The 25615-nt window shown below is 35.3% G+C and overlaps 1 protein-coding gene across 3 annotated transcripts in view; it reads left to right on the top strand.

The window, feature by feature from the left end:
- LOC115441411 (AF4/FMR2 family member 3-like) overlaps positions 1–25615 on the top strand; it is a 259154-nt gene that overhangs the window by 78335 nt on the left and 155204 nt on the right. For 2 of the 3 annotated variants that reach the window (XM_037447626.1, XM_037447627.1), the window contains one exon: positions 11486–11515. The exons of the other annotated variant lie outside the window; for it this stretch is intronic. In XM_037447626.1, coding sequence (XP_037303523.1) covers positions 11486–11515 — 30 coding nt within the window. The remainder of the gene's footprint in view (positions 1–11485; positions 11516–25615) is intronic. 3 annotated transcript variants of the gene reach the window in all.

Here is a 25615-nt window from a genome sequence, read left to right as displayed (position 1 = left end):
TTTTTATCTAACGACCGAGTAAGGCTGTGATAACAAGTCTGTTTCTCAGTGCTGACGGCATGGCAGTCTTCGCAGTGCGTAGACGTAGGGCCGTTGTGATTGGCTAATATTGAAATACAACAATAATAACCAATCACAACGGCCCTATATGTATTTCTCAGTGCCGTGGAGCACTGAGAAACAGGCTTGTTATCACAGCTTTACTCCGTCCTTAGATAAAAAACGTTTATGAATAAGGGGGTAAAGTTTTTGCAATACAGTTTGACCATAAATATTTTTAATTCATAATTGATCCACTTTACTTAGTTTATTTTTAATTATTTAATATGTAAGTATCTATAATCGATTTGTCTTTATCTGCCGTCAAACAGCAAGGTGCAAGCCCTATTTTTCCGGTTTGAAATACATTGTAGCAGTGGCGAAGGGTGATAGTTTCCTAAACGGCACCCGATACTACGTAATATAACTATATGCGTAAATGCGGTCTGCAAATCGTTGTAATGATAATTAGATTTTACATAAATTATGAAAGGGAAGCCGGTAGGAATCGGATTGGACTCTTCGCCCCTGCATTATAGCCAATGTATTTACCCGCCATTATGATCAAAAGACACTATGATAAGTATTGACTTTTAATTGTTTTAGTGAATACTTATCACAATAATTATGCATACGTATTTCTAAAAATGTTTTGACTTTAGGTTAGGCGTGGTCACTCATAACTTTCTGGACATAAGAAAGTTCCATAAATGGACAATGTGGTATTCTTGCTAATGGCTTACGTGTATAATTTCGACACAGAACGCCATTCGGATGTCGGAAGCACCACAAATACTTATATTCCACGTAATAAATGAATACATTACCGCACGCCTTTTGTCGCACTTTGCATGGAATCAGGGTTGCTAGATGGCCGGGAGGTTCGAGGAAGCTTAGAAATTACAGAATACTTGCATATATCAACAAGTTCTAAACACGGACGCCTTTCAAATTAAATCATTAAGTTTGTAAGAGATGCCCAATAAGATTAGTAAATAATCAGTTTATGAGGTACATTGTAGGGATGGAACATCCTTTTCTTTGATTGCTATATAACTAATTAAAATATAGTTTTCTATTACCTTACCTAGACTTCCTCAAGTTATAAGTTCGTAATAATTTCTTATAATTACGCGAATGTTAGACATTAAATCAAACTACGGGGAGTGCCCCCCACTCCCATGAACATGAAGGCTGCAAGTTCTTCGAACATCGAGAGAAAATTAAAATCCGAAAAATAATTTAATTTTAATGTTATAAGTTCGTCTCCAACTTTTATCGTGAAATAAGTCTGGCAACCCTGCACAGAATCGAACGTTGCGTTGAACCGTCAGTCCCCCTCGCCAAGGCCGATCCGCACCGGCCGGACATCGAACCCGTTCGCATACATATTTTATACGAGGAAACTTTTCGATACCGTCTGTAAGCAAATAGGGAAATAATCTATTTTCGTGTCATGTATAGAATTGTGAAGAGGTAATTGACATTTAGTGACTCGGTGACGTAGTATTGCGCACGCTGTGCAGCTACATTGCGGGTTCGTTTCCCGGGTGGGGTAGTGATATTCGGAGCTAAGTTTGGTATTCTGCCTGGTAAATGGCAAAAGACCCGCCCCGCCTCCGAAAAAAGAAAAAGGATATATCATTAGTTACGGATCCCTGTACTGGCTATTGACAGATATCTTACAAGAAAAATCAATTTCGCAAGGTTTTCTCTTGTGCACTAATGTAGAAGACATCTGCAGTTTATTTGGACTGCACAATACATACTGCTATCAGCACGTGCTGTGTCGACAACGTAATACAAGAAAAAACAACCAAGCTACTTGACGTGTTACTTAATTAATATAAATAAAAAATTGTGAAAATGTTTGTATGTTTGTCAGAAGTAAATGCTTAAACAATGAAACGGATTTGGATGAAATTTGACAAACGGGTAGACCATGTCCTGAATTAACATATAGGTAACTTTTATCCTGGTAATTTACTTTCATGGGAAATAATTTATTTTTTTAATAAATGACGCTGACATCGTACATTGTTTTAGGGAGTGCTAGTGAGATAAGGTTTTCACACGGGCGAAGCCGCGAGCGACGCGTAGTGTTGTATAAATCCTAACTCAACAATACCGTTATTAAAACCATACGAACAAGCCCACAGATCGGCGAACACAAATTGTTTATCCCGAAACAGGGCCCGTTGTACTCGATAATTAGTATCCGCAACTTGGGCAGTAAGGCTAATTCATCGAAACAAAATTACAGGCCGCCGTGCCAAGGGGCCGCGTAAAAAGGCCCACTTCCATAAGACGTTGAATGGCGGGAGTTTCAAGGGTCCCGCCGTTTAGCTCGTAATAGTGTTTTTTTGAGTGAATGCTTGTCGGTACGCAATAATGTTGAGCGGATGTGTTGTTTTAAACAGGGCCTTTATTCTGTATGATAGTGTAAACGCGTAACGCGGCCGTGTTATGTTATCTTCGAGAAATGTGCGTGGAATGGTATTCTGTAAGCCAAATTTCTATAGTCCTGAACATGATGCGTTATGTTACGCACTGTCAAAATAACGTGCGGGATAGAGAATAAGGCCCCAGTTTTATTTGAGAGGTGGATTAATTTGTAAGTAGGAGACGAAATTATAAGTCTAGGGAGTTTGGGTAAGGTAATAGAAAACTATATTTAAATTAGCTACTGGAAATCGAGAAAAAGCAATACGCGTTCATCTTTAAAAACTTATAATTTAAGTTGCAATTGCAGTTTAAAGTGGATCTAATATGTGTTTAACCAATTATAACTAATAATTAAATACACAACTCCGCTACTATAATATTCGCTTATGATTTGATCCACGTATAAAATATATTTACTAATCTCTCTCTACATATTACATAAGCGTCTCGAAGTGTATCGATTGTACATTCCCCTGCGTCTAGAAATGTTACGAAAAATGCTATTACACTAACAAGCAATTAATATAAGTCTAGTAAAGCTTCCTTAACTCAGTGCCAAGTGAACGGAGCGTTGCGAGCGATTTCAAACGAAATTACATACTTCATTCATGTTGTTAATAAGATAAGTCATATTCTAGATTGCTGCTGCTTTTGCCAAACCAAATTCAACCTTACATGGTTTAACCTAGCGAAGATGCAGAATAACTAATAAAATAAACGGAGTGTTGGTGTATTGTACATCCTGCTCCTAAATGTAATTCTATATTAAAAATGTCTGTCTTAATTTAAATTGTATATGTAATAAAAATTTAAACGGTATTTTCCAGTAAAACTCCAAACAGCATAGTCAAATTGGCGAGCGGTGTAAGAAAAAAAAACGCAAATAAATTACGCGGCGAAACTAGCGTGTCGCAAATCATAAAGACTCGACGAAACAGCGTAAAAACACATTTAAAAATGTAACGCGAAAACCGGAGACGTAACTTTTTGACATCGCACAGTTCACATTGTGTTATATATAAAGTTTAGTTTTATTTTTGTCTGCGTCGTCTCGTTTAATTTTTTTCCGTAGCATCGCGGAGTCGCGCGCCGATGTCAATGAGCGGCACAAGGATGTTATCGACACTGACTGCGTTTTTTTTTTAACAGTAGATTGACTCTTTATATTACACACGTTGTGTTTTTATGATTTTTAACAATATTAACATGTACTGTATGTTGATTTTGTAATACCTATAACGAGGAGACTTATTTTTGACTTGATAATCTTCGTTTCGGGTTAATATCATCAGATAAAACATTCGAAGTTTGTAATTTACAATTATTTTCTATTGAGGTTTTTTTGTTGTTTAGGTACATTCTCTCAATGATATAATTTAAATTAATCATCTTAGTTACGCCAATTGTACAATTTCAAAAAAAGAGTAGTACTTACCAGTAACACATTTAAAAAAAAAATTGACGTCCATCACTGACTCATAACTTTTGGTAAAATGGTACAAAAACGTTTCAATTTAAAACTAACAATCGTCGATGTCATTATTGTTTAAATTTAGTATTTATTTGACACAGCTTGTGCCCTTGACTCTATGGTTGGGAATGCTTTTAATCCAAGGCTTCAGATAGATGACCATAAATATGTGGGAAATAATATGTGATTGACTATCTATTATAAAATGCGCTCCTGCGCGGTGTTGTATATTGATAATAGGTCATCAGGGGTCTAGATGGTATAAATGTCAAGCAAATTGTTTTTACGACCTTCCTGTGACATTTTCTAAATAAAACAAAAAAGAAGTCTTTAAAAATCTGTCTATCGACGTTTTCAACATGAATAAAAACAAAATGATAACTAATGTAACAACGACAAAAAACAAAGAAATTATTCGTTGCCGTTTCGCCAATAAATAAATTCATATTTATTAATTCGCAAATCTGGAGATCGTTGGCGGCCGTGTCGGGCATTAACATCATTCTCGGAGAGTCGACTCCGCAGATGTGTTTAATATTTATCGCCAGAACGCATTTAAAACAACCGACCGATGATGACCGATGTTTTTTGCGTTTCCCCAATTTTGCCTTTCAAATAGTTTTTTCATTTGTGTCTTTGTAAAGCACCGGCGCGGCGTCCACATTAGTCAATCTGCATCAAACCAATTTACCGCTTTTTATATGAATAACAGAGTGCAAATTGGCTCGCTCTATTCGTCTTGTGTTGATAGTTGTGGGTTTTTGTCGCGTTAGCTAAGGTTGAGAAGTGCCCGAATTTTTTCACGCTCGCATTACGAACTGGGCTCGGCCAATTGCAAATTTACCTGGTATGGGATGCTATGTCAGATGTGCGACGGTGGTCCGGCTGTGTATTAGTGAAATATATTAGTGCAGTGATTTATTGATCTAAAATAATAGTGGACTGCGTGCTTGTGTTGCGTTTTGTTCCTGTATTTAAGAGGTTTAGAATTGAATCGTTTGAGGCGTGAGGTGGAGCGTCGCATTAGTTCTTAACTCAAATGGAAACAATTTATTTATAAAAAGTATTCGTTAATCACATTTCTTGTCACTTAAGCCTGCTCTTAAATGGCGGCAGTTTCTGACCTAGAAAAGCCGGACACCCCACCGTTGTGAAATATACGACAATGTAGTAAAGCAGTGATGTCGGATAGATAACTACATTCAACTAAATCCATCCACGAACCCATCTGGCCGGACTAGCTGTGATTACAAGTGCTTAAAAATTCAACACGTTAGGGACACCTGTTAGAACCTATGGCGAGTGACTATAAACGGTTATATCATCAGATATAAAGAAATAAAAATTAATTATTTATAACATATGATATTTATATGTAAATAAAGTATAAAATGTTCCGTATTAATTAAATTAAATATCGTATGTAAATCGCGTATGTCACGTACACGTCCGTTAGTTACGCCATCTGTTAATCGGAAAACGAAGACATTGCACTGTGTGTATCAATAAATATGGATTAATTTAAAAAATCTGTTGCTTATGGAAGTGATTAATTGTAAATGGACTTCTATAGGCTAGACGCGAAGTTCAAAGCAATTTATTTTGTGATACTCATGAATACTTGCGGTCTTTTAGCGATTTTAATTTCCAAAGCTCAAGTAATTCATATAGTTTAGCATTGAAATAAACTACTCTCGCACTGTTAAAGCCTTGCAAGGGCCATTAAGTATCAAATTTTGGAATCAATAAGTCTATTATACAAAAAAGATAACGTGTCAATCATGCGATCATAAATTATTACCTACATTATTGTTACCTACAGATGGGGCCCTATTCACGTGGTATATTTTATTTCGATTTTATAGCGCCGTTTCCAATGGTCGTTGAGTATAAAATTGATGTTTATTACAGAATTGTAATACATTGATAGTTAACACACGTCGGATCGGACTGAAGATGTAACACAGTGGAAACTTGGAGCTATATTGTTACTAAAGGCTTTTGTTGTGACGTCAGTCATGATATGGTATTAGAATATGGAATCGAGACTTGATGGAAACTGGCAGTTTGATTAATTTCCATCTTGGTCTAGGTATATTAATCAAAAAAATCTATGTTCAGTGAAATATTATTTGGTGTGAATGATTTATAATTTCTCGAAAATACTTACATATAACTATTAAAAAAATAAAGTGTATTATGAAATGATGACTACCCCTATTTTATTTGATTTGCGAATCTATTAAAAGATGGCGCTTTAAACAAGTCTAAATAAAAACGATTTTGTCCTATCATAGTGTGGGAAAAAACTCTACGCTCTAAAACAATAATGTTTCTTAGGGAACTGGCTGTGGTCGCGACCGCAGCACTAGTTCGTAGGATGTGGTCTTCACTTGTACCAAATAGACCACAATATTAGTTTCTCAGGATAAAAATATCCGATTGATTCATGCGTAGTAAGTAGGCGGTATAATATTCTCTAGACCATTTCCGGGCAAAAAAGTAAATTAACAAAGACTGTTAGGGGTAACATGCGCCCTAATATTAGTTTCTGACTTCTGCCATTCCGGGACGTGCTTATCACATCATCTCGAATGTTTGAAGCATTAGCGAGCGAAAATAAATTTATCACAGCTTTAACACAACATAACTTTAATCAGCAAAATATCTTCATTGATAATAAAGCAATAATTACCTTGTTGGTAAGTAGGTGTCGTATGATTGATTGTTTATTTAATCCGGTAGATACAGCTTTTGACAACTGAAAATAAGCGCACCTGTCACCTTATCTTATTTTTGCCTACAACTTGGTATTATAGCATATCTATATATACAGTATGCAGCGTAATTTAGACATTTTGTTACTAAATTACATTTTATTAAAAAATTAAACCACATACTTATGAATGATGAATGAATTTATTTTATTTTTTATAATCGTATATGTTAAATAAAAAATTGTACGTTTCGAATAAAGTAAAAATGAATAAAATGTAATTTTTATTTTACGCGCCCTAATGCTACCAACCAATACAAGTCTAAGAGAATTCGTCGCAGCGGCTAGATCACATTTACAGTCAGAAATACTTCGCACACGTCATATTCGCACTAAACTACAAATTGATAAAAAAAATAGGAACAGTAAAACCGGGATTTATGATGATGATTTTTGACACAATGATAGCAAAGGTAATGTCGATTATGTGGTTTCATAATAACGCTTTGTCAAAATGACCCTATATAAAACAGAGACAGGTTTTATGGCACACCAATTATAACTTAACGGCTGTGAAGATTTTTATCATCTTCTATTAATTGTTGCATTCATTTCGTCCCGAATAACAGAATAACTATAAAATACCGAAAAATTTCTTGGAAAAAAATTAAGAAAAATATTTAATCCCATACAACCTATGTAGATATATGACGAAAACAAAATACGAACATAAACGATTTATAAAATTTCCCTAAGACTGTTGCAGTAATAATATAACACAAGGCAGATTAGCGATTACTACTGGGTTATACAACATCGTTGCGAAATGTACCGCTATTGCTTCAGTGTAATAAGATGTTAATCTTATACAGGGTGATTTGAAAAATAAATGACTCCTTTGGTAAGACCTATATTCATCTATTACAATTGCAACATAACAAAATATATTTTTTTAAAAAAAGTATTTTTTTACAAATATTGTTTTGTTACATTTAAAGCAAAAATCTGATATATCCAATACGCTTTTAGTCTCAGTGTGCCTCGAGTTTTGGCATTGACATAAATGTGTCATATCTTTCCGGTAAATTAGGAAATTCCCAATGTTACACTCATTATATTATCGTGTTATATGATAATTATCCATAGATAATGAAATTAATTACATTCTTACCATATCGTAGGTGGCTTGAAGACTTAGGAGAAGTTTACATTGCCACCATGCGTGGTTGACGTTATTTTACATTATTTACCCATTATATAAAATTACTTTAGGTACTTTCTTCTAGTAAATGTATCGACTGAGCTTATTTATAAGCTTCGACAACATCAATACGAACTGTTTGTAGTAACGACGAACAAAAACTACAAAAATCAATCAATCGAGTGATTTCACCTATTTAAATGGAGAAGTAATCTTCGGCATTCGTTTTTCCTTTAACAATGTCCATTGTGTGCAGTTACAAAGCTAGAATAGTCCAAGTTCAGCTTTATGAAGATCGAAGAAACCTAAGTGACTGAATTTTGTATGAAGACAGGTCAGCTTAATGTCAAAAACCAATAAAGAATATTCTAGATGCAAGTAACAAAAATATCACACTACAGAACATAAACAAAGAAACAAAGTTAACTTATGTCGTGTCGCGCTGTAAATCTTTAATTAAAACAATTAGTCGTTAACTTTGTGTGAATGTCGCGTTTGCGGAGAGATTCATTCATTATAATGGGTTTTACGCAATTTCCTTGTATGTAGCCGGCTCATCACAATTCGACGAATTTAATAAATAACGTTGCCGTTGTTATATCTTTTTTTACTTCAGTCATATGCGAACGGGATGAGGTTTTTGTGTAAACTTATGTGACCTGTGTTACATGACCGAAGACGTTTGCTGCAGCGTTGCGTCGCGGGACCTTAATATCCATGCTGATGTTCATTCCGTAACTGATTGTGCGTATTACTGGTGACGTGGATATATTTCAAAATAATTGGCTTGCTAACATATTGAGATCGAAATAATCAAAACTTATGTCAATAAGGTGTTATGTGCTATAGTGATGTGATAATGCGATGGGTTGGCGCAGCAAGCGATGGTGTCGCCAAAACGACAACCTCGACGACCTTGGCGATCTGTTCGCGAAGTTATGGTGAGTGGAATTCTCCAACCGTGACGCGCCGGTGCGTTGAACCTTCCGATTGATATCTTTTAATTGCCGCCGCCGTGTGTGGTGACAGCGCGTTGACTACGAAGACTTGTTTCAGATAAGGGACGGACGACAAATGCTAAAAGTTCAAGTAAAACGACACGTATTACTCACTGTTATAGGAACAATAATACTCTCTGTCTAATATATTGCGTTTGATGTTGTTTGTCTATCATAATTCATCACAAATACAAGATCATTTGAGTGCATATGCACCTAAACTTAGTGCAGTTGCACTGATGGTTGAGTGTAGATGCACTTAAATAAGTGCACGTGTACTCGATTAGAATTTTTAGATCCGAATGTGCGTAGGCATTAGTCCATTCAAGAATGATATACTGTATCTGTTTAGTGTATTTATATGGACGTGACGGATTGTGTTGGAATAGAGTAGGTAGCTCTAGAATAACTTTTTTCTTTGTTTTTCTTTATAATGTTTTTAATGGTTTGGATTATGTATTTAAGTATATTTTATTCAACTCTTATTCCAGTCATAACTAAGGTATACGAATACTAGCATATGATATTGCAGAAATGTATTGAATTTTGCACAGTGTAAAAATTAATCACCGCTGTATGATTTTAAACTGTTTCCACGAAAACTAATCAGCACTATTGCATCAAATGGTGGATGGTAGCAAATCATATTGTTATAAATAGCAGTTTTGTAACACGATTACTAATGTCTGCTCTATTGCTATCGGCGTTTTCCTTTAGCAGTTTTATTGTTTTCGCGGTCGGATTTATAATTTTTCCTAAACTCTAGCCGAAGTTTATTGATAGGAACAAATGACTCAACCGCTTACTGCGGACAATAAAATAACCAATAAAAATTGAGCTTTTATTCGATTCGGTTGAACAATGTGTGTAAATTCACTGAATACACATTCAGCGGAACAATTAAGGCTATTTCAGTTGAACAATAACTAGAAGTTAAAAATGTTTCAGATGTTATTTAATTACTTATACAGTAACTACAGTTTAGGTATTTAAGTAATGTATATTGAACAAATGCCCTAAGAGTTTCGCAAATTATATCTCAATAATATCAGAATTAAGATGTTATTGTAACTCTCCTAGGATATCGAGAGAAAGCTGTGAAGTAAATTCGTCTGTGCCGACTTTGAACAAACAAACACTTAAACACGCACAAGACATCAGACTCTTTGTTTTAAATAACTACCTGTTCTGGAACTTTCCAGTCAACTTTATCGTAACGACAACTGATTCTATGCTCTGATTTAATTGATTTAAGCAATTGTTTCAACAAATAATTTCGCTTTCTGTTGTAGTCACATATATTTAGGTTCTATATCAACTGAACAGCAAGCACTAACCATTAATTTAGGCCGCGTTTCCTGCGCCAAAAATATAACAAAACAAAGTAAATAAACGATTCATGAAAAGTTAACCAATTGCAATAATAAATTAACCAATCGTACTGGCCAAATATTTCGGCCTAACTTTTTAAAATGCGTGTATTATTTAGGGTCTATTTTTAAAAACATTTATAATTCACTGGTGGTAGGTCTCTCGTATGTGAGAGTCTTCCTGGGTAGGTACCACTGCAGTGTCCATTTCTGCCGCCAAGCAGCAGTGTGTAGTCACTGTTGTGTTCCGGTTTGAAGAATATTGTAGCCAGTTAACTACTGGACATAATGAGACTTAACATCCCATATCTTAGGAAGGCGAGCGCAGTGGAATACCGGACAATACTTTGTAATTCCATTTGTTCGATAGTGTTTCTACTGTTTATGGGCGGTCGTATCGCTTACCATCAGGCAAACGGCATGCTCGTTTCGTCATTCAAAGCTATAAAAAAAAATTCAAGACTACATTTAATTATAATGCAAGAATAATTTTGTTTATATTATAAGTAAAATGCTAAATAACAACACAAGTTCAAACAAACTTCATTAAAATACATATGTTTATTCTCGCTTAAAATATGCCGAATGAGTATACGAGTTAACGCTTGCATATATTTTGAAAAGCTTACTGTCGCAAATAAGTTTTATAATGAAATCCTTTTGAGATCATTATTTAGTCACGTGATAGCCCTAATGTATGAACATCTACAACCTTTATAGTCCGAGATCCCGCGACCAAATCCCGGCTCGTAAAATATATCAAAATAGTATTATGTAGAAATATTTGGGGGTATTCGAGCCGTGTGCCTGTCGTTTCAGGATAAAAAGACCGCATCGTGTTAGCAATACAAATATTCTGTTCTGTAATCGAATAAGTGTGTTGAAATTTAGTAACGCACGGTAATATTCTAGTAGAATAAATTTCTTTTGTATGATTTTATACCATTCGTTATTATTTTATACAATTGAATGACGAAACGAGCGAATCACTTGTCAGATGGCTATTCGACTGTAGCTACACCTTCCGCTAATAACCAAAGTAATTATTTAGCACTTGAATGGTTTTTGGTATACATTTTTGCAAAATAAAATTTGGTACTATTATCTCCGTTCATTAAAATTTGTGAGTCCTGACTCCCGGTCAAACATCCCGTTGTATCCAAGCTTGTTGAAATTGTACATAAATATTGATGGAATATATTTCATAAGGTCTTTAGTACTTATCGCGGTTTTGTTTTATTTCAGGCCACACAAAATGATGCTGGAGTCGAGCCGGTAAGTAGTTCTATCAATAAAGTATATGGCTGATGGTAAACATTAGAAAAATGGCACTATTCAAGAGTTTTAAAGGACAAACAGTCAATACAACCGAAATAACAATCACAATCCATTCGCAGACTACTAAGGTCCTCAGTGTCAACTATCAAGCTACAATTCTAGTCCCAAATTCGGAGCAAATATTTGCAGATCTCGCGACGTCTTGTTCGGAAGTCGACCGCCGTGCCACGTCAGCCGCCAAATTGCTTTTAACTTGGCTGCTATATCGAAATCCACTTTATCCGATCTGCGCTGCAAATGATTTTTTTTCGTGTCGATGTACAACTTGAAAATACTCGGCTGTGTTGGACGTCAAATGATTCGTCTTTCGAATCTCGTTTAGATGAGGAAACTGATGTAAACAACGATAATAAATCAGTAACTAATGTTAATGTTATTAAAAGGTATTACGATTATGATAATTGATCAGAGTGTGTATTCCGTGACCATGATGTGATAGAAGGTGAGCCTATCGCTATATCGGGCACAATTGACAGACTTCAGGCTAATTTTGAGTAGAAAAACTCGTCATTATTTTTTCCTACCAGAGGATCGAACCCGAGAGCAGTCGTTTTGTAATACAACTACTCCACCGAGACAGACATTGATTCTCATAAATCATTAATATACGGTTATAAAACTAAAAGACTAAACGAGATATTTATGCATGTTCGTTTTTAAGACTAATATCGTATTATTCTCCATGTATGTCAAACAGTAGCTACCACAAAGGTCCTCACTCCCTAGCGATATTAATACAAGCAAAACTGTTAATGAACTGACAATTTATAATTAGTCTCGCCTACAACACACGTACCGCGGGTCAATTACGTGAAAGTTAACGTTTTCTAATTTCTAATTCAATTGCAATTTGAACAGAATGCATTCGCGTCTCACTTAACATTTGTTCTCTGTTATCAAACGTGTTATAGTGTTATTACTCTAATATCTTCATATTGCTTGACCTTTGTTATTTATAGTTGAACGTACCGAGCGTTACTAGTGTTGGGCTCAATTAGGTTTTATTGTAACCAGTCTTTTGTTATTTAGGGTCAATTAAGGCCGGTCTGCGTGTAAGTTAATTTAAAATCACGTACAAAGATAATGTGCCATGATCTGAATTTAGATGGGTGTGAGATTTAATTTATTATCGAAATTTTTATTGCCTATCTCCAACTCTATATGTTCAAGGGTTCTGTTGTTAAAAATTATGTTACTTATTGTATTAGCCATTAACCTTTTATAGACAGTTCATTAATCAGTGAACGTGTTAATGCAAATTTAAATTAGTCTAAAAAGAAATGGTAATGTACGGTTGCGTACCTTACGTAATAACAGTTTCTGTTCCATATAACAACACCGAAGATTAATCACTTCGGAATGAGTGATTTAGTTTGAAACTTAGAGCAATCTCGGTCCGTAATTGACTTCAATGGTGTCGGAATGTGGTAGCTATGTGGCCCGCGTAATCAAGGGCCCAATACCTGTATTACGCCAAATATTCGCACAATCTACGCGTACTTACCGCCAATGTAATTTTGCACGAGCCTTTCTAAAGGAAAATTTGCCGTTTAAATGTCACGGAATCCTGCAGACGGCCGTTGACCCAACAAGTTCCTTTGAAATACACATTCATATAATCCTATCGTTCAAACAGACTGCCATCCATCAGATTGTTTCATTAAACATCACAAAAAATTTAATTGAATCCGATGACGACAATAGATTTTAAATTTTTTTGTCCTTGCGTATTGTATTGTGTTGGAAGTGTCCAATTATTTCTTAGAAATTGTTTTGATAACGCGTACCGTCCAATATGCAAACTGGAAAAACTCCCACACGATAAACTATGTAAACATGATAAAATAATTAATTTGTCGCGTCATAATCATGATTAACTAACTGGCACTAGCACAACACGTAGTAAGTAGCCAGCGCGGTTATGTAAAGCTCCTTAAGCTATAAATCACCGAAGGACAGAGATGGCAATACGCATCATATCAACGCAGACGTGTTAGAGCAAAAGAGACGGACAATATTGAACATTTGCCGCTTTCAACAGCGGCCGTGAACTGTGAAAGTAAACACGGCACATTATGGGGTTTAATTTATTTACCGGTATATTCTTTTATTCAAGTTTAGACGTGTATATGACGATGTATATCGTGCTTCGCTCGTTAATTAACATTGCTCTTGTTCTTTGTGCACTTAATAATGTTTTATTTTTATTGTGGTTTACATAAATAATGCGTTTGCGTGACGATAGATGGAGCTACGTGCGCAAATAAAACGGGTTTACAATATTTTTTGCACCGCGTTTGCGTTCGGCAGCGACGGACGCCGCGGCGCGGACGGTAATAAACTAAATTCTCACAATGTCAACACATTTCTCCTCATACTGTACCGCTATTCTGGGCGTACGTGTTATTGTTAAATTGTCGCGTTATAAGTCGACTCGCGCGAGTATAATTTTTACTGACCGGACCGGCCGGCCGAGTTTACGATGTATTTATTATCGCTTTATCTTCCAGCGAAACGAGAACAATTGTGATAATAAGGCAAAGCTATTTCGAAACTGGCAACAATGGGAGCCGGCCGCATCGCGCTGGTCCGCGCCGATTCCACGGAAAGTCCGCTTCCACGAGAAAAAGGTGCATCTAATCAATCACGGCGACTCGACAGTCGACACAGTGAGTCGAGCGCTCGTTTTTTGCCTCAACTCATTTGCATAGCTTGCTGTCCCGCTCGCATTGATTACAGAATCCCTGTGTGGGAGCGAGACGTGCGCTCCGACGCAGTGACCTTACCGAACGTGCGCGTGCGTCGCCCGGTACCGTTGCGTCCGTGAGAAGGAATTTTTGTACGATTTAGCCATTCATCCGACCATATTGTAATCTAATTTCATATTTCATTCAGTTGACGATATTCAAACGGTTTTTCTCACAGATTATTTAAATTGCATTTGAATAAATTTGAGAGCACACTAAATCTCTGCAATGCCTCTGTAGTTACTATATATTTCGAAAACGATAGCGCAAATGCAATGTCAATCGAGGTGTTAGTCGGGTTTATTTTCGCTCTTTTACCGAAATATGCTGTGAGCGATGCATGATTCCATCACAGTTGCAATTAAAGCAATGATGTCACTGCCTATACAAACCTTAATCAAAACAGTGTATTTGATTGTACACAAACGTTCAGATGGATGCACCAGTAGTTATAGTTTTGTTTAAACATGTACTGAATACATATAGTAACATCTAACAACACATAGTTCATTGAAATTAACAATTTCACATTGGAAAATATTTTTAAAAGTCATCGGAATCGATTATGCACTGAAATTATTCTTAACCGGAAGTTTTTAAATAGTATTAAAATGTAACATTTTAAGAAGAAACATTAGTCCATTTAGGTAATAAACAACACATTAAAACGATAATAAATTTTGCACATAACAATTAAACAACCGTGTCATACACGCCAGATGATGAAATGTAATACTCTTATACAAAACCGAGACTTGCATGTGTGTGTTACAACATAAAAAAATACACATACACAGTACACATTCGTACAAAAGACATCACAACCAATAAAACTCTATCTAATGCGTTGCGGAAATCGTGACCGCTCCACATACCATCGTAATTTTATTTTAATAGCCCCGATGAGGGCTCGCGGTTTAGCTAGTAAGTGGTATTCGCGCGACGTGGGTTTTAATCCCGGAAGGGAAGTTAAGGTCACATCTCAGATTTAAAAAACTAGTCCTCATTATGAGATATAGACATGGCACATACAGTCTTATAAATTTTCGCAAAGCTATGCTTAGTTAAAACACAAATTTACTCAGTCAGTTGTATGTGAAAACCCGCCATCTTGTCTCTTAATAAGCTTTAAACTAAGAAACCGGTGATGTTTTTGACAGATATTTAAGTAATTCTTAATCACTTCTTAACGTTAAAATAAGTTTATAAGTGAGACTGTTGGAGTTAGTTTTAAAATGTTCACATTATAAAATTTGTTTTCCTATTCAATTCATTTTTTGTTATCATATGACACAATCACGCTTATATCCAGAGAAAGGGTAGGTAGATACGGACTACAAACTCACGTTCAAAACTAATTTACGTCACTCTTTACCTAACGGCGAATCCATCACCATATCGCACAAATCACTGAGAAACTTGAACGCGTTTAATTGTAGCGATTTTAAAAGTAAATTATCGTTCCATGTTTGAATGTGTGCGGACGACGACCGATGTCCGACGTCCGACGACGGCGTCGGCGCGTTCCCACAACGTTTATTAACGTCGGCTCGCGTCGCGCGCGGTAATTGTGACGGCGTACCGCTTCTGTCTTTGTCTACCTTTGCAGATTGCGTGCTGGCTTCTGCGGATACTTCGACTTATAACACGGAATGTAATACACCTGTGTGAAAATTTTTTATTATATAAAATAAACGCACGTCGCGCCTTTATCCCCGAATGCGTAGGCGATGCAACCACAGCATCCACGTTTCGCCATGTGTGTTCCGTTCCATGAGAGATAGGGAGCGAATTTATCGCCTTATCGAGAATAAATTCCAGACTCCGCCCTGATTCTGATCAGAAAAATGCTATACAATTTAATCCAACCTGGGATTCAAACCCAGGATCTCTCGTGTTGCTCCGCGCCCGCAATACAACTACGTTACCTAGAAAATTCATAAAAAAATACAAATTTTTATAGTTTAAAAAACATGCCTGAAGTTCCCGCGAGTTTTGTATAGCAACAATATAGCACGTCGTCTATTTTAGCCAAGGGAGAGCAATCTGTGGTTTAATTGTTGGTTAGAAGGTCTAACCTCATATTGTGTATATTATGTTATAGGCAACAGTAATCCGTGGCCGAATCTGGCTTCCATTTTCAAGTTGAGCATTTTAGAGTGAGTGTCGATTCAGAATTGCCCGGATATTGTTCAATTTGTGCCCGGTTTATCTCCATATTACTGTATTGACCAGTAACTTGAACTCGCCAATATTGATTTTGCAAAGTAAACTACAAAATACTTTGTCTTATTGCATTTTTTGTGTTTTTACTTTTCATATATTTTGAAATCCTTGTCTAATGTCTATAAATCGTATTTCAACCAATCCATCCAATTGGTTGAAAATAAGTTTTGAAGATCTTAGCCTAGAAGATAGTTTTTTAATTACGCGATGAACTAAGTTGGACTGCGGATCTCTTTTCCAACATTAACGTATTTTGCAGATCAGGCAAAATAGTATATTATTTTTCACATTTATTTGACAATCTGTTACTGGACATCGTAAATGACTGTTGGATATTATATCGCATATTATGTGGAATCTTGATTGTCTCACAGCAAGGTGATCGACTAGGTTTCATGCTGAGAAGGCGTAATGTTCAATCAGGCTGGATTTTATTTTTAGGGTTCCATATACGACGGGTACCGAGTGAACCCACTTACTTAACTTTCGCTGATGTGTTCGTTTTCTAAAAAGCTCTATATTTGGAGCCATAAGGTGCAGTTCCCATTGGATGTTTTTGTAGTATTATCATCGAAATATCTACTATAATGTCATGATATTAAGGTGTAATATTACTATTCGTAACACAAAAATCCAGAATCATTGTGTGGACGTCAGGCCTAATAGGGAATATAAAATTCAAACACTATTTTATTTTTTATTATATTGGGTATTCAATTTGGGTCAATAAAGACAAATACTTTTGGGTACGGAATCTTTGTTGCGAATACTGCTCTGTCTTGTCCGGTTTTTAATTATGTTATTAATGGTTACCGGTCGGACTCGACTAACCAAGTCTTTTATTAGTTCTTGTAAGTCGTGTTATTTTTATATTCGATTATAATTTTAAAATTATATAACACTTTTACTATATATATAATTACTTATTATTGACACTTTTTATGTAATTTATATAAAATATTTAAAATAATTTTGTAAATGATTTTACAAAAGATTTTAAATAATAAAAAAATGAATAAAAACTTAAATATTAATACAAATTCAATTAATTATAAAATGAGTGTTGATTGAAACATTACGATATTCTTTATCTCAAGTGCCGCGATCCGTACGTGACGCATTGCATACATTTCAAAGCTGTTATCGCGTAAAAACATTCCATTTGTTTCGTTTCGAAGCTAATATAATAAATTACATTCGAATTTAATTAATGTGCGTTCGGATGTTATTTGTTGCCTTTCTAAACCGTCTTTACTCTTTGACCCTTTACTGGGAAATGTTTTAATCAGTATTTTCCTTAAACTTAAGTCACTTTTTTGCATCAAATTATTTAAGAGTCTGAGACAAGATGCTGATAAGAAATATTAACTTATTGAGTTATTTTTAGTAAAGATTTAATCTGTTAAATCGAATGAAATGGAATTGTTATTGTATGCTTTCCATATATATTTGCGAGAATGCCACCACCGAAATGGTGTTGATCATGAACAACTTATTGCGTCTCCATCCTACCTAAGAATTAGTAACATATCTTAAAACACGTTCACCGGTGAGGCATTTAATATTATATTTATTAGTCTATATAGGTATATAAAAAAATGTATTTTGTCTATCAATCTATGTTTGATTGATGGAGAGATGAGAAGAGGTAGATACATGTAAATTATATTAATCAGAACATTAATTGTTTTCATTATAAACAGATGCTGAATTATATTCAAGCTATATATATGCAAAAAGGCGGGTCGTGAATGCAGATATTTCATCATAACATCTGTTTTTGACATTTAATGTTTCTAGTAATTTTTAATTGTACTTAGTTTTGAAAATTACATATTATGAGTTAAGAGAGCAATTTAGTCTAACTTTATGTTGATTTGGAAACTTCGCGATCGAACCCAAGCGTGCCTGTATCATTATCATCTTGAAGATAGTAAGCAGGAAAAACAATTTTACGGTCGTATCTTTGCACTACAAAATAAGCTCTCCAAGAGTAACAGGATTGGTAGATGTCCTTTATTGTCTGTTGAAATTTTCACCCCGCGAAAATAATATTTTTAACTACATCGTTACAACGTACTTTTTGTTCCAACTGCATTAAATAATAATTAAATTATGCATTACATAAATATGCTAAATGTGTGTGTGAGTGACGTCAGCCGGTGTGTTTGTTTGTCCCGTTCAAATATTGGCTAGGCCGGCGGCGCGGCGTGGCGCGTATCAAAAATGCATCGGCCACGAATTATCTACGAACAGCGGCCGACTGCCGCCGCTCGCCGCTCGACGTCGGCTGCCGAGAGTGCAATATGTCAATTAACTTTGCACTTATTATGCGGTGTCATCGCCCTAGTGCTTTTATACAACGGAGGAAAGACCACAAATGGGTATCAATTTTAGGAATTTGGTTTTCCGACTGATCGCTGTACCGCCGTCAACTTATATTTTATTGTGGTACAAATTATTAATCGATTTAAGATACAGGGTTCTGTATAAATTATTTCACGTTTGTTTTATCTTGCGCAAATTCAAATCGATCATCTAAATGCTAAGATGTAAAACTTCATACTTAGTTATTATTGTTATTATTCATCTGATATAGTTTTTACGCCCTCGCATACTCCATGTTAAGAGATATGATGATCCCGAAATCTCATATTTATTTGCACAGCTTTAATGTCAATGGTTCAAAAGGACAAAGTCACATTTTGCTAGTTGTTCATTATTTGAATACAATGTTTACAATATTGTTGTGAATAAATAATGTCTGTCACGTATTACATAATTACTATAAGAATGTATGCATTTAAAATTTGCAGTCGACGTATTAAATACGTTTTGCACGAACAAGCATGTTTTGTGTTTACTAAATCAGTATTTACAGGATGTTATGTAATACGTAAATCCGATGCAATCAGACTTAGAATCGAAGCGTCTCTATTTTTACCAACTTCATAAAAGGAGGAAGTTCTTAATTCGACTCTATTTTTTTTTACAGTTCCGCACCGCATAGTTCACAAAACTGTTCTTAAACGTTTATTGACTCTTGACTGCGTACTACTGGGTACTTATCGTTTTGTAATTTCAGGGGTTCTTCTCGTCGGAGCTGTGTATGTGCATTTATCGTTTCACAAATATCTTAGTTACTCCGACTTAACATTTCATCTCAATACGACGATAAACTTGTATCATGAATCAAAGAGTAGTTCGGCAAGCTGCGCATACAAGTTGCACCTCTGTCTGCCCATTCATGGAGGAGGGAGGGGGGGGGGGGGCTCGCATACTACCAAAACAAACAACTATATCGGCTTTTAATGACGCATAACTTTTTATTTTTTGTAATGCATTATTGCCGTTTCGACCGTAGTTCGGATATGTTTTGGCGGCGGTGCGGTGTGAGTCATTGTTGAGAAATGATCGCGTGTGACTAACGTGAGGAATCGTTCGGACATCAATGCTATATAGTCAATATAGTATCATAACAATGCTACGTGGAAATAAGTTCGAACAAGGGCATTGTTGTGTAATTAATCACGGGGCAACATGAGACTTGGGACAGCATAAATGGGTTTCACCTTTGAGTAACAACTCAAGTATACATTTAGTGTATTAAACTGTTTAATAACTAAAGCTTAATTTGTCGTTTAAGAGCTTGTTCTCAGCTGATTGGCGTTGTTTAATAAACAAAAGTAAGTTGTAAAAATCCGTCAATGCTGTGACTTAAATTATCGTTTGTGCTGTTGTCGATTCATATTAAAATACTGCATTTAATGTGACAGCGTCTCAACTGATAGTGCACTTAAGAGCGGTACTGAGTTGTAATTATTAATACGTATGGTTCTTGACATCTTATGTCTCAGGATTGTCGAACATGGTGGAGTAACAGTAGAACTTTGTAATTCAAAGTTCTGTATGGTGTTTCTGGCGTACGGGAAGTTAGTTTCGTCATTTAATGGTGATAAAAAAAGTGATTTGTGTCCGCTTTGATGTATATTGGGTGCGTTTTATTGGTGATGTATATCTTGATATACTTTTCGTTATTTTAAAAAGCGGTTAAAGCGCTTGTATTCTCAAAGTATCTTCTTATAAGGGATGTGGGTTCGTATCAACAGAACCCACCTTAGTCGGTTATCTTAATATGACTCTCCTGGTATTATGATATTATGTTTTACGGTTATCAATTATCACCGGTGGCGATGGCCCATTAATTAGTTGTTCTTTTCTTCCGTACAGTTGTTAATACATCTCAAATGTACTCATATTTAAAATGAAATGAACTATAGTCCACATCAACTTAATATTTTGAACCAAATGGCGTGCAAATAGCGTGTGAAGCCACTAAAAAATTTGTTATGCAAAAATGTGACGTATTCTCTCCTTACAAAAAGGTCCACCGGCTGCATCATGCGGAAACGTGCTCTCGTCCGCGCCGTCTTAACTTCTCACTTTAAATTCTATTAGTTTTTCCACTTTCCGAACAGTGATATTGATAGTGAAATAATTATACACTGAAATATTATCGGTCAATGTTGATTGAGTTAGGTATTTAAATTTTTCGCATCAAATTATTAATAGGTATGCTTTGAATTATGAATATTAATATAAGCTAAATTCATAATTAGGTTTTTGCATGAGATTAAAGAAACTGAAGTCTAATAACATAATCTGCAGCGCTAATTGATAAAAATACATAATTGGGTATCAGTAGAAAAATGATCACGTCAATGCTGCCGGCCACGATACCTCGTGCATTAATTTATATACGATTACAAAGATTTGCTATTGTTAATAAAACAGAATAAATGAATAACAAAAAGTATGTAAACCGCTTCTCAACTCGGCGAAACGACATGCACGATAGTGGAAGTTAGATACGAAAAGTTGAAAATCGAGCTTAAAGGAGCTTCGGTTCCGCAAGTTCATATTCAACGGGGGCGGTTAGAGTTGCCACTACGTACTTTTTACTTTCTTAACAGTATACATTACTTCTTTAATATATTTTATTGTTGGATTAATATTAACATACCAACACTTGACACATTAAGTCGAATTATGGTTAGGTTTTTAGATAGACCCTCGAAAATAATGTAGATGTCATATCGTAATCTAGATCAAATAGTGATGGATTTACTTTAAATTTTAAACATTTACTATTCGTATATTCGTGATAGGGCCTGTTTCACAAATTTCAGACATTTATCATATTGAACATCTAATGCAGATGGTACTCATTTTATTACCATTTATTTGGGGGCATAGCTTGGAGTGTAAGTTTTGTATTTAATTGGCTAATACATTTATGTGACGAATAACATTTGCTCAGAGGTTGTGAAAGGCCCTTAAATAATCTGATTTTTAGCTAAATTATTATCTATGTAATATATAGATTATTGCCCGAGAACAGAACGCTGGACACGAGACGCGGCGAGCGGGCTTGCATTCCGACGCGCAGTGCAACCAATCCGCACGCGTCGTCGCCCGATCACCGCCACAATCACGTGTGCAATTAAACGCAATCGATACTAGGCTCCGGAGATGTAACCCGATAATAAACTGATGACATGTGTATGCGATATGGTGGGGATGAAGGTAAATGAGAACTTAAGTCTAGACGGTTTTCAGTTATGTTGCGTTTGGTGTAACTGCCAGCTAAGTCATAATTCAAAGACCGTTTACAAACTCGACTGCAAATAAAACAATCGATACAAACTGCTCTCCGGAGATGAACGTCGATATTAAACTGGTGATATGCGATTTAAAGGGGAGAAAGGTCAATGTAAATTAATATCTGGTCAGTAAAAATTCATCTACTGTTTTGTATAATGGACAGGTAATGGGGACTTTATTTTTAATTTTGAGAAGAGGACGATGGACATTAATGATCCTGACGTTTCGTACACATTGGTAACAAGATAAAATCTCAAGACATTTCTTGGTAATCTAGATTAAAAATCACGATTGTTATCCATATTCCCGTTTCAAATCGACAAAAAAGACTAAGTCGAAAAAGTAAATTAATAGAACTAAAAGTACTTTTCAAAACTTAAATATTTGTGAAATTTTCAGCTAACAAATTCTGACACTGCGTTGAACAATGCCACCGCCATGCAAAATACACGAGTTAAATTTAATTACAATTCACAACATTTACTTGGTAAAATAAAATTGACCTCGACAGTATGCAACGATTCAATATACCTCGATTGTTACTCAAACAGTGATCGTAATACCATTAGACGCCGCGACCTGATTGATTCAATGTGCAAACAGAATCAGTTTAATATTTACTATTGACACTGCACTACATTCTTTGGACTTTATATATGCAGTAAAAATACTCGTGCAATGGAATAAAATGGAAAAGTGTGTGGGCGACGCTGTTGCATTCAGCTAGGATATTTCGGTAACAGTTTGGGTCACAACAGCGTAGTAAAAAGTTTTTACTGCGTTAAATTTTTTACAATCTGTTTTCAATGGATTTTTGCTTAAAACGTGTTGTTTTCCTACCTGTTGTGAAATGCTGATGGAACTTCAAATAACATGCAACAACGGCTTTGTTAGAATTGGGATTTAAATACTTTTGCCTTTTCACGATCTTAATGACGAAACGTAACAACTTTATTTATGATCCAGCAATATACCCCTAATAATATAATACATTAACAGAAGTTTCCAAAAACGATCCCCATCTCAATCTTCAATCCGATTCCTAGAATGAACTATCAAAATAACTCATTTGTAAGCATGTCAAAGATATTCTGATTGTTCCATTTTTGAGATAGACCGAAAAAGCGATTGCGATCCTTATTTGACAATAGCGTATAGTCAATAATATCTAAATACTCGTCCAAATTAACCACCTATATACATTTCACATAATCAACGTAATATTGCCATTATTGAATGTTATGTAACCGACTCCATCCGCGCCAGCACGCCATGAACTTGACATTGACTGATGCACAAACATATACCTTATGTGTACACATTACGACACGCTGCTAATTTGTTTGCCGGACTATTTATCATGAGATGCACGGGAATGGTCTTAGTTATTAACTACTGGACTGGTAGGTCACTTCGGACGTTATATTGATTGCTTATTAGACGTCTGCGAGTTAAATACGTGTACATTGAAAACATATGGATTTGTGTGTTTGATGTGTGTTCGGCGAATTTTAGCCTTCAGTTATCTTTTAAGCGTACAAGTTAAACACAAAGCAATCGATATTGTTTAAATATGTTGGCGACAAAAGTTTAAAGTTGAATCTGCACCGAAATTAAGCGAAATGAAAATGGTCTATCTTTATTTATTACCTTTTGTCATATTTGCACCTACAAACTGTTTCCGACCAGAAATTGAATTGAAAAACATCTTATAAAACATGGCAATTTTATATCTCAGCATTGAAAAGCGTACACTAACAAAACTTAATCAAATTAAATAAAAAATAATCTGCCTTTCTTTTATAAACTGCAAAGATAAATTTAAACGAATTTGTGTCATAATAGTTGAGATTTGAGGTTCAAATAAAAACATCATAAATTGAAATCCACTAAGGTTTGAGTTTTGTAGAAGCGACTCCCACGCCTTTAAATGTCACCGGTAACTCGGTTAGGGATGATCTAGAAAATATAAATATACGTATTCAGGAAGGTATGTACGTCATCACTCACTTTATTGAACGTATCGTATTCGAATAACATTTTGAGATCCCACCCGTAGATACTGCGCGTGCTGTGAGGTTAAATTGGTTTCCACTAAAGGATTTTGATGTTTGAATTGCTTTAGTGACCTTTTACAGTTGCGCATGAAGCACAGCTTTATTAATTGATCATTTAATTAGTGGAGTGTGAAGCCGATGAGAGATGTAATTTTTGTTCAAATACAAAAATTGATAAATGAGGATATAGATCTCTGAATTTATTTTCAAATTACTTAAAATAACAAAAGAAAGTCCTAAAACCGTTATTGCTTGAAAAATCTTAATAATAAAGATAATTGTGATTGTTTCTAACGCCAGGACGCTCGACAACACGTGTTACAAGAGCCACTTCCGTACAAAGGATGTTTGACATCTAAAGATAACATCCTGATCGGGGTTCGATAACCTTCGAGATTTTTATCCGATAGATCTATTTTTAGTCGATGTTTGGAAATGATTTGTTAGAAATATGAGTGAATTCCGAGTTCAATGATTCTAATTTTATCTTCTGGCTTTTTTGTAGTGGGATTATTCTCATCGCTGGCTGAAAGTCGAAGAAAACAATTTATAGGTATATCGTAAGAGTTTTGATAAGGAATAGTTTAATTAGAATTTACAACGTTGGGTGAAGTCAAATTTAATTATATGTCAGTACTCTTTTCCATACAATTGCTAAGTTATTTGGTATAAATAAGGAGATACATAATAAAATCAATTCATTAACCATTACTATGCTTGCTATTTATTTAATAAGGTTGCTAAGTATGCAATAATTGGTTTCGTTCGCAACAATTAAAACAATAACAAATGTAAAATTTAACAAAACTGCATTCCAAACCGCACGGCATCACATTTAAAACTGTCAAAACAAACACAGCGTATTGGTAAAATGAATAAAATAATACAAACGAAAACTTTCCACTATACAGGAATACGGGACGTTTATGCGCGGCGGTCGTTCCGTTCGCGACCAATTAAATAAACCTCCGAATGAACCGCGCTCCATTTCACGCAGCATTCGATACTACGTATAAACACTGGGCCCGATGTATCGCGTCACAATACCGTATTATTTGCCCTCAACCCGTCCGTTTTTAATAGACACACAAATAAATAACGTGGCGTTTGAAATGTCGATATTTCAGGCGTAGATTTAGAGGATTTTTATAGGAGACACGCATCTAGCATACACACTAGACGTTTGTTTATTGAAATAAAAACAGAAGTGTACTTAGAGTAAAAAAATGCTTGGTATTATTTATGGTACAAATTTTTATAATACTATTTTATGCCCTCCATGATTTCAACCCTCGATTTGCGCACCCCCCTCTCCCTGTTTATGAAATATCGTGCCGTCTTTT

This window comes from Manduca sexta, chromosome 7 (genome assembly GCF_014839805.1).
Source record: "Manduca sexta isolate Smith_Timp_Sample1 chromosome 7, JHU_Msex_v1.0, whole genome shotgun sequence".
Classification (NCBI taxonomy): domain Eukaryota; kingdom Metazoa; phylum Arthropoda; class Insecta; order Lepidoptera; family Sphingidae; genus Manduca; species Manduca sexta.
This window is presented reverse-complemented; position numbering and strand designations above follow the sequence as displayed.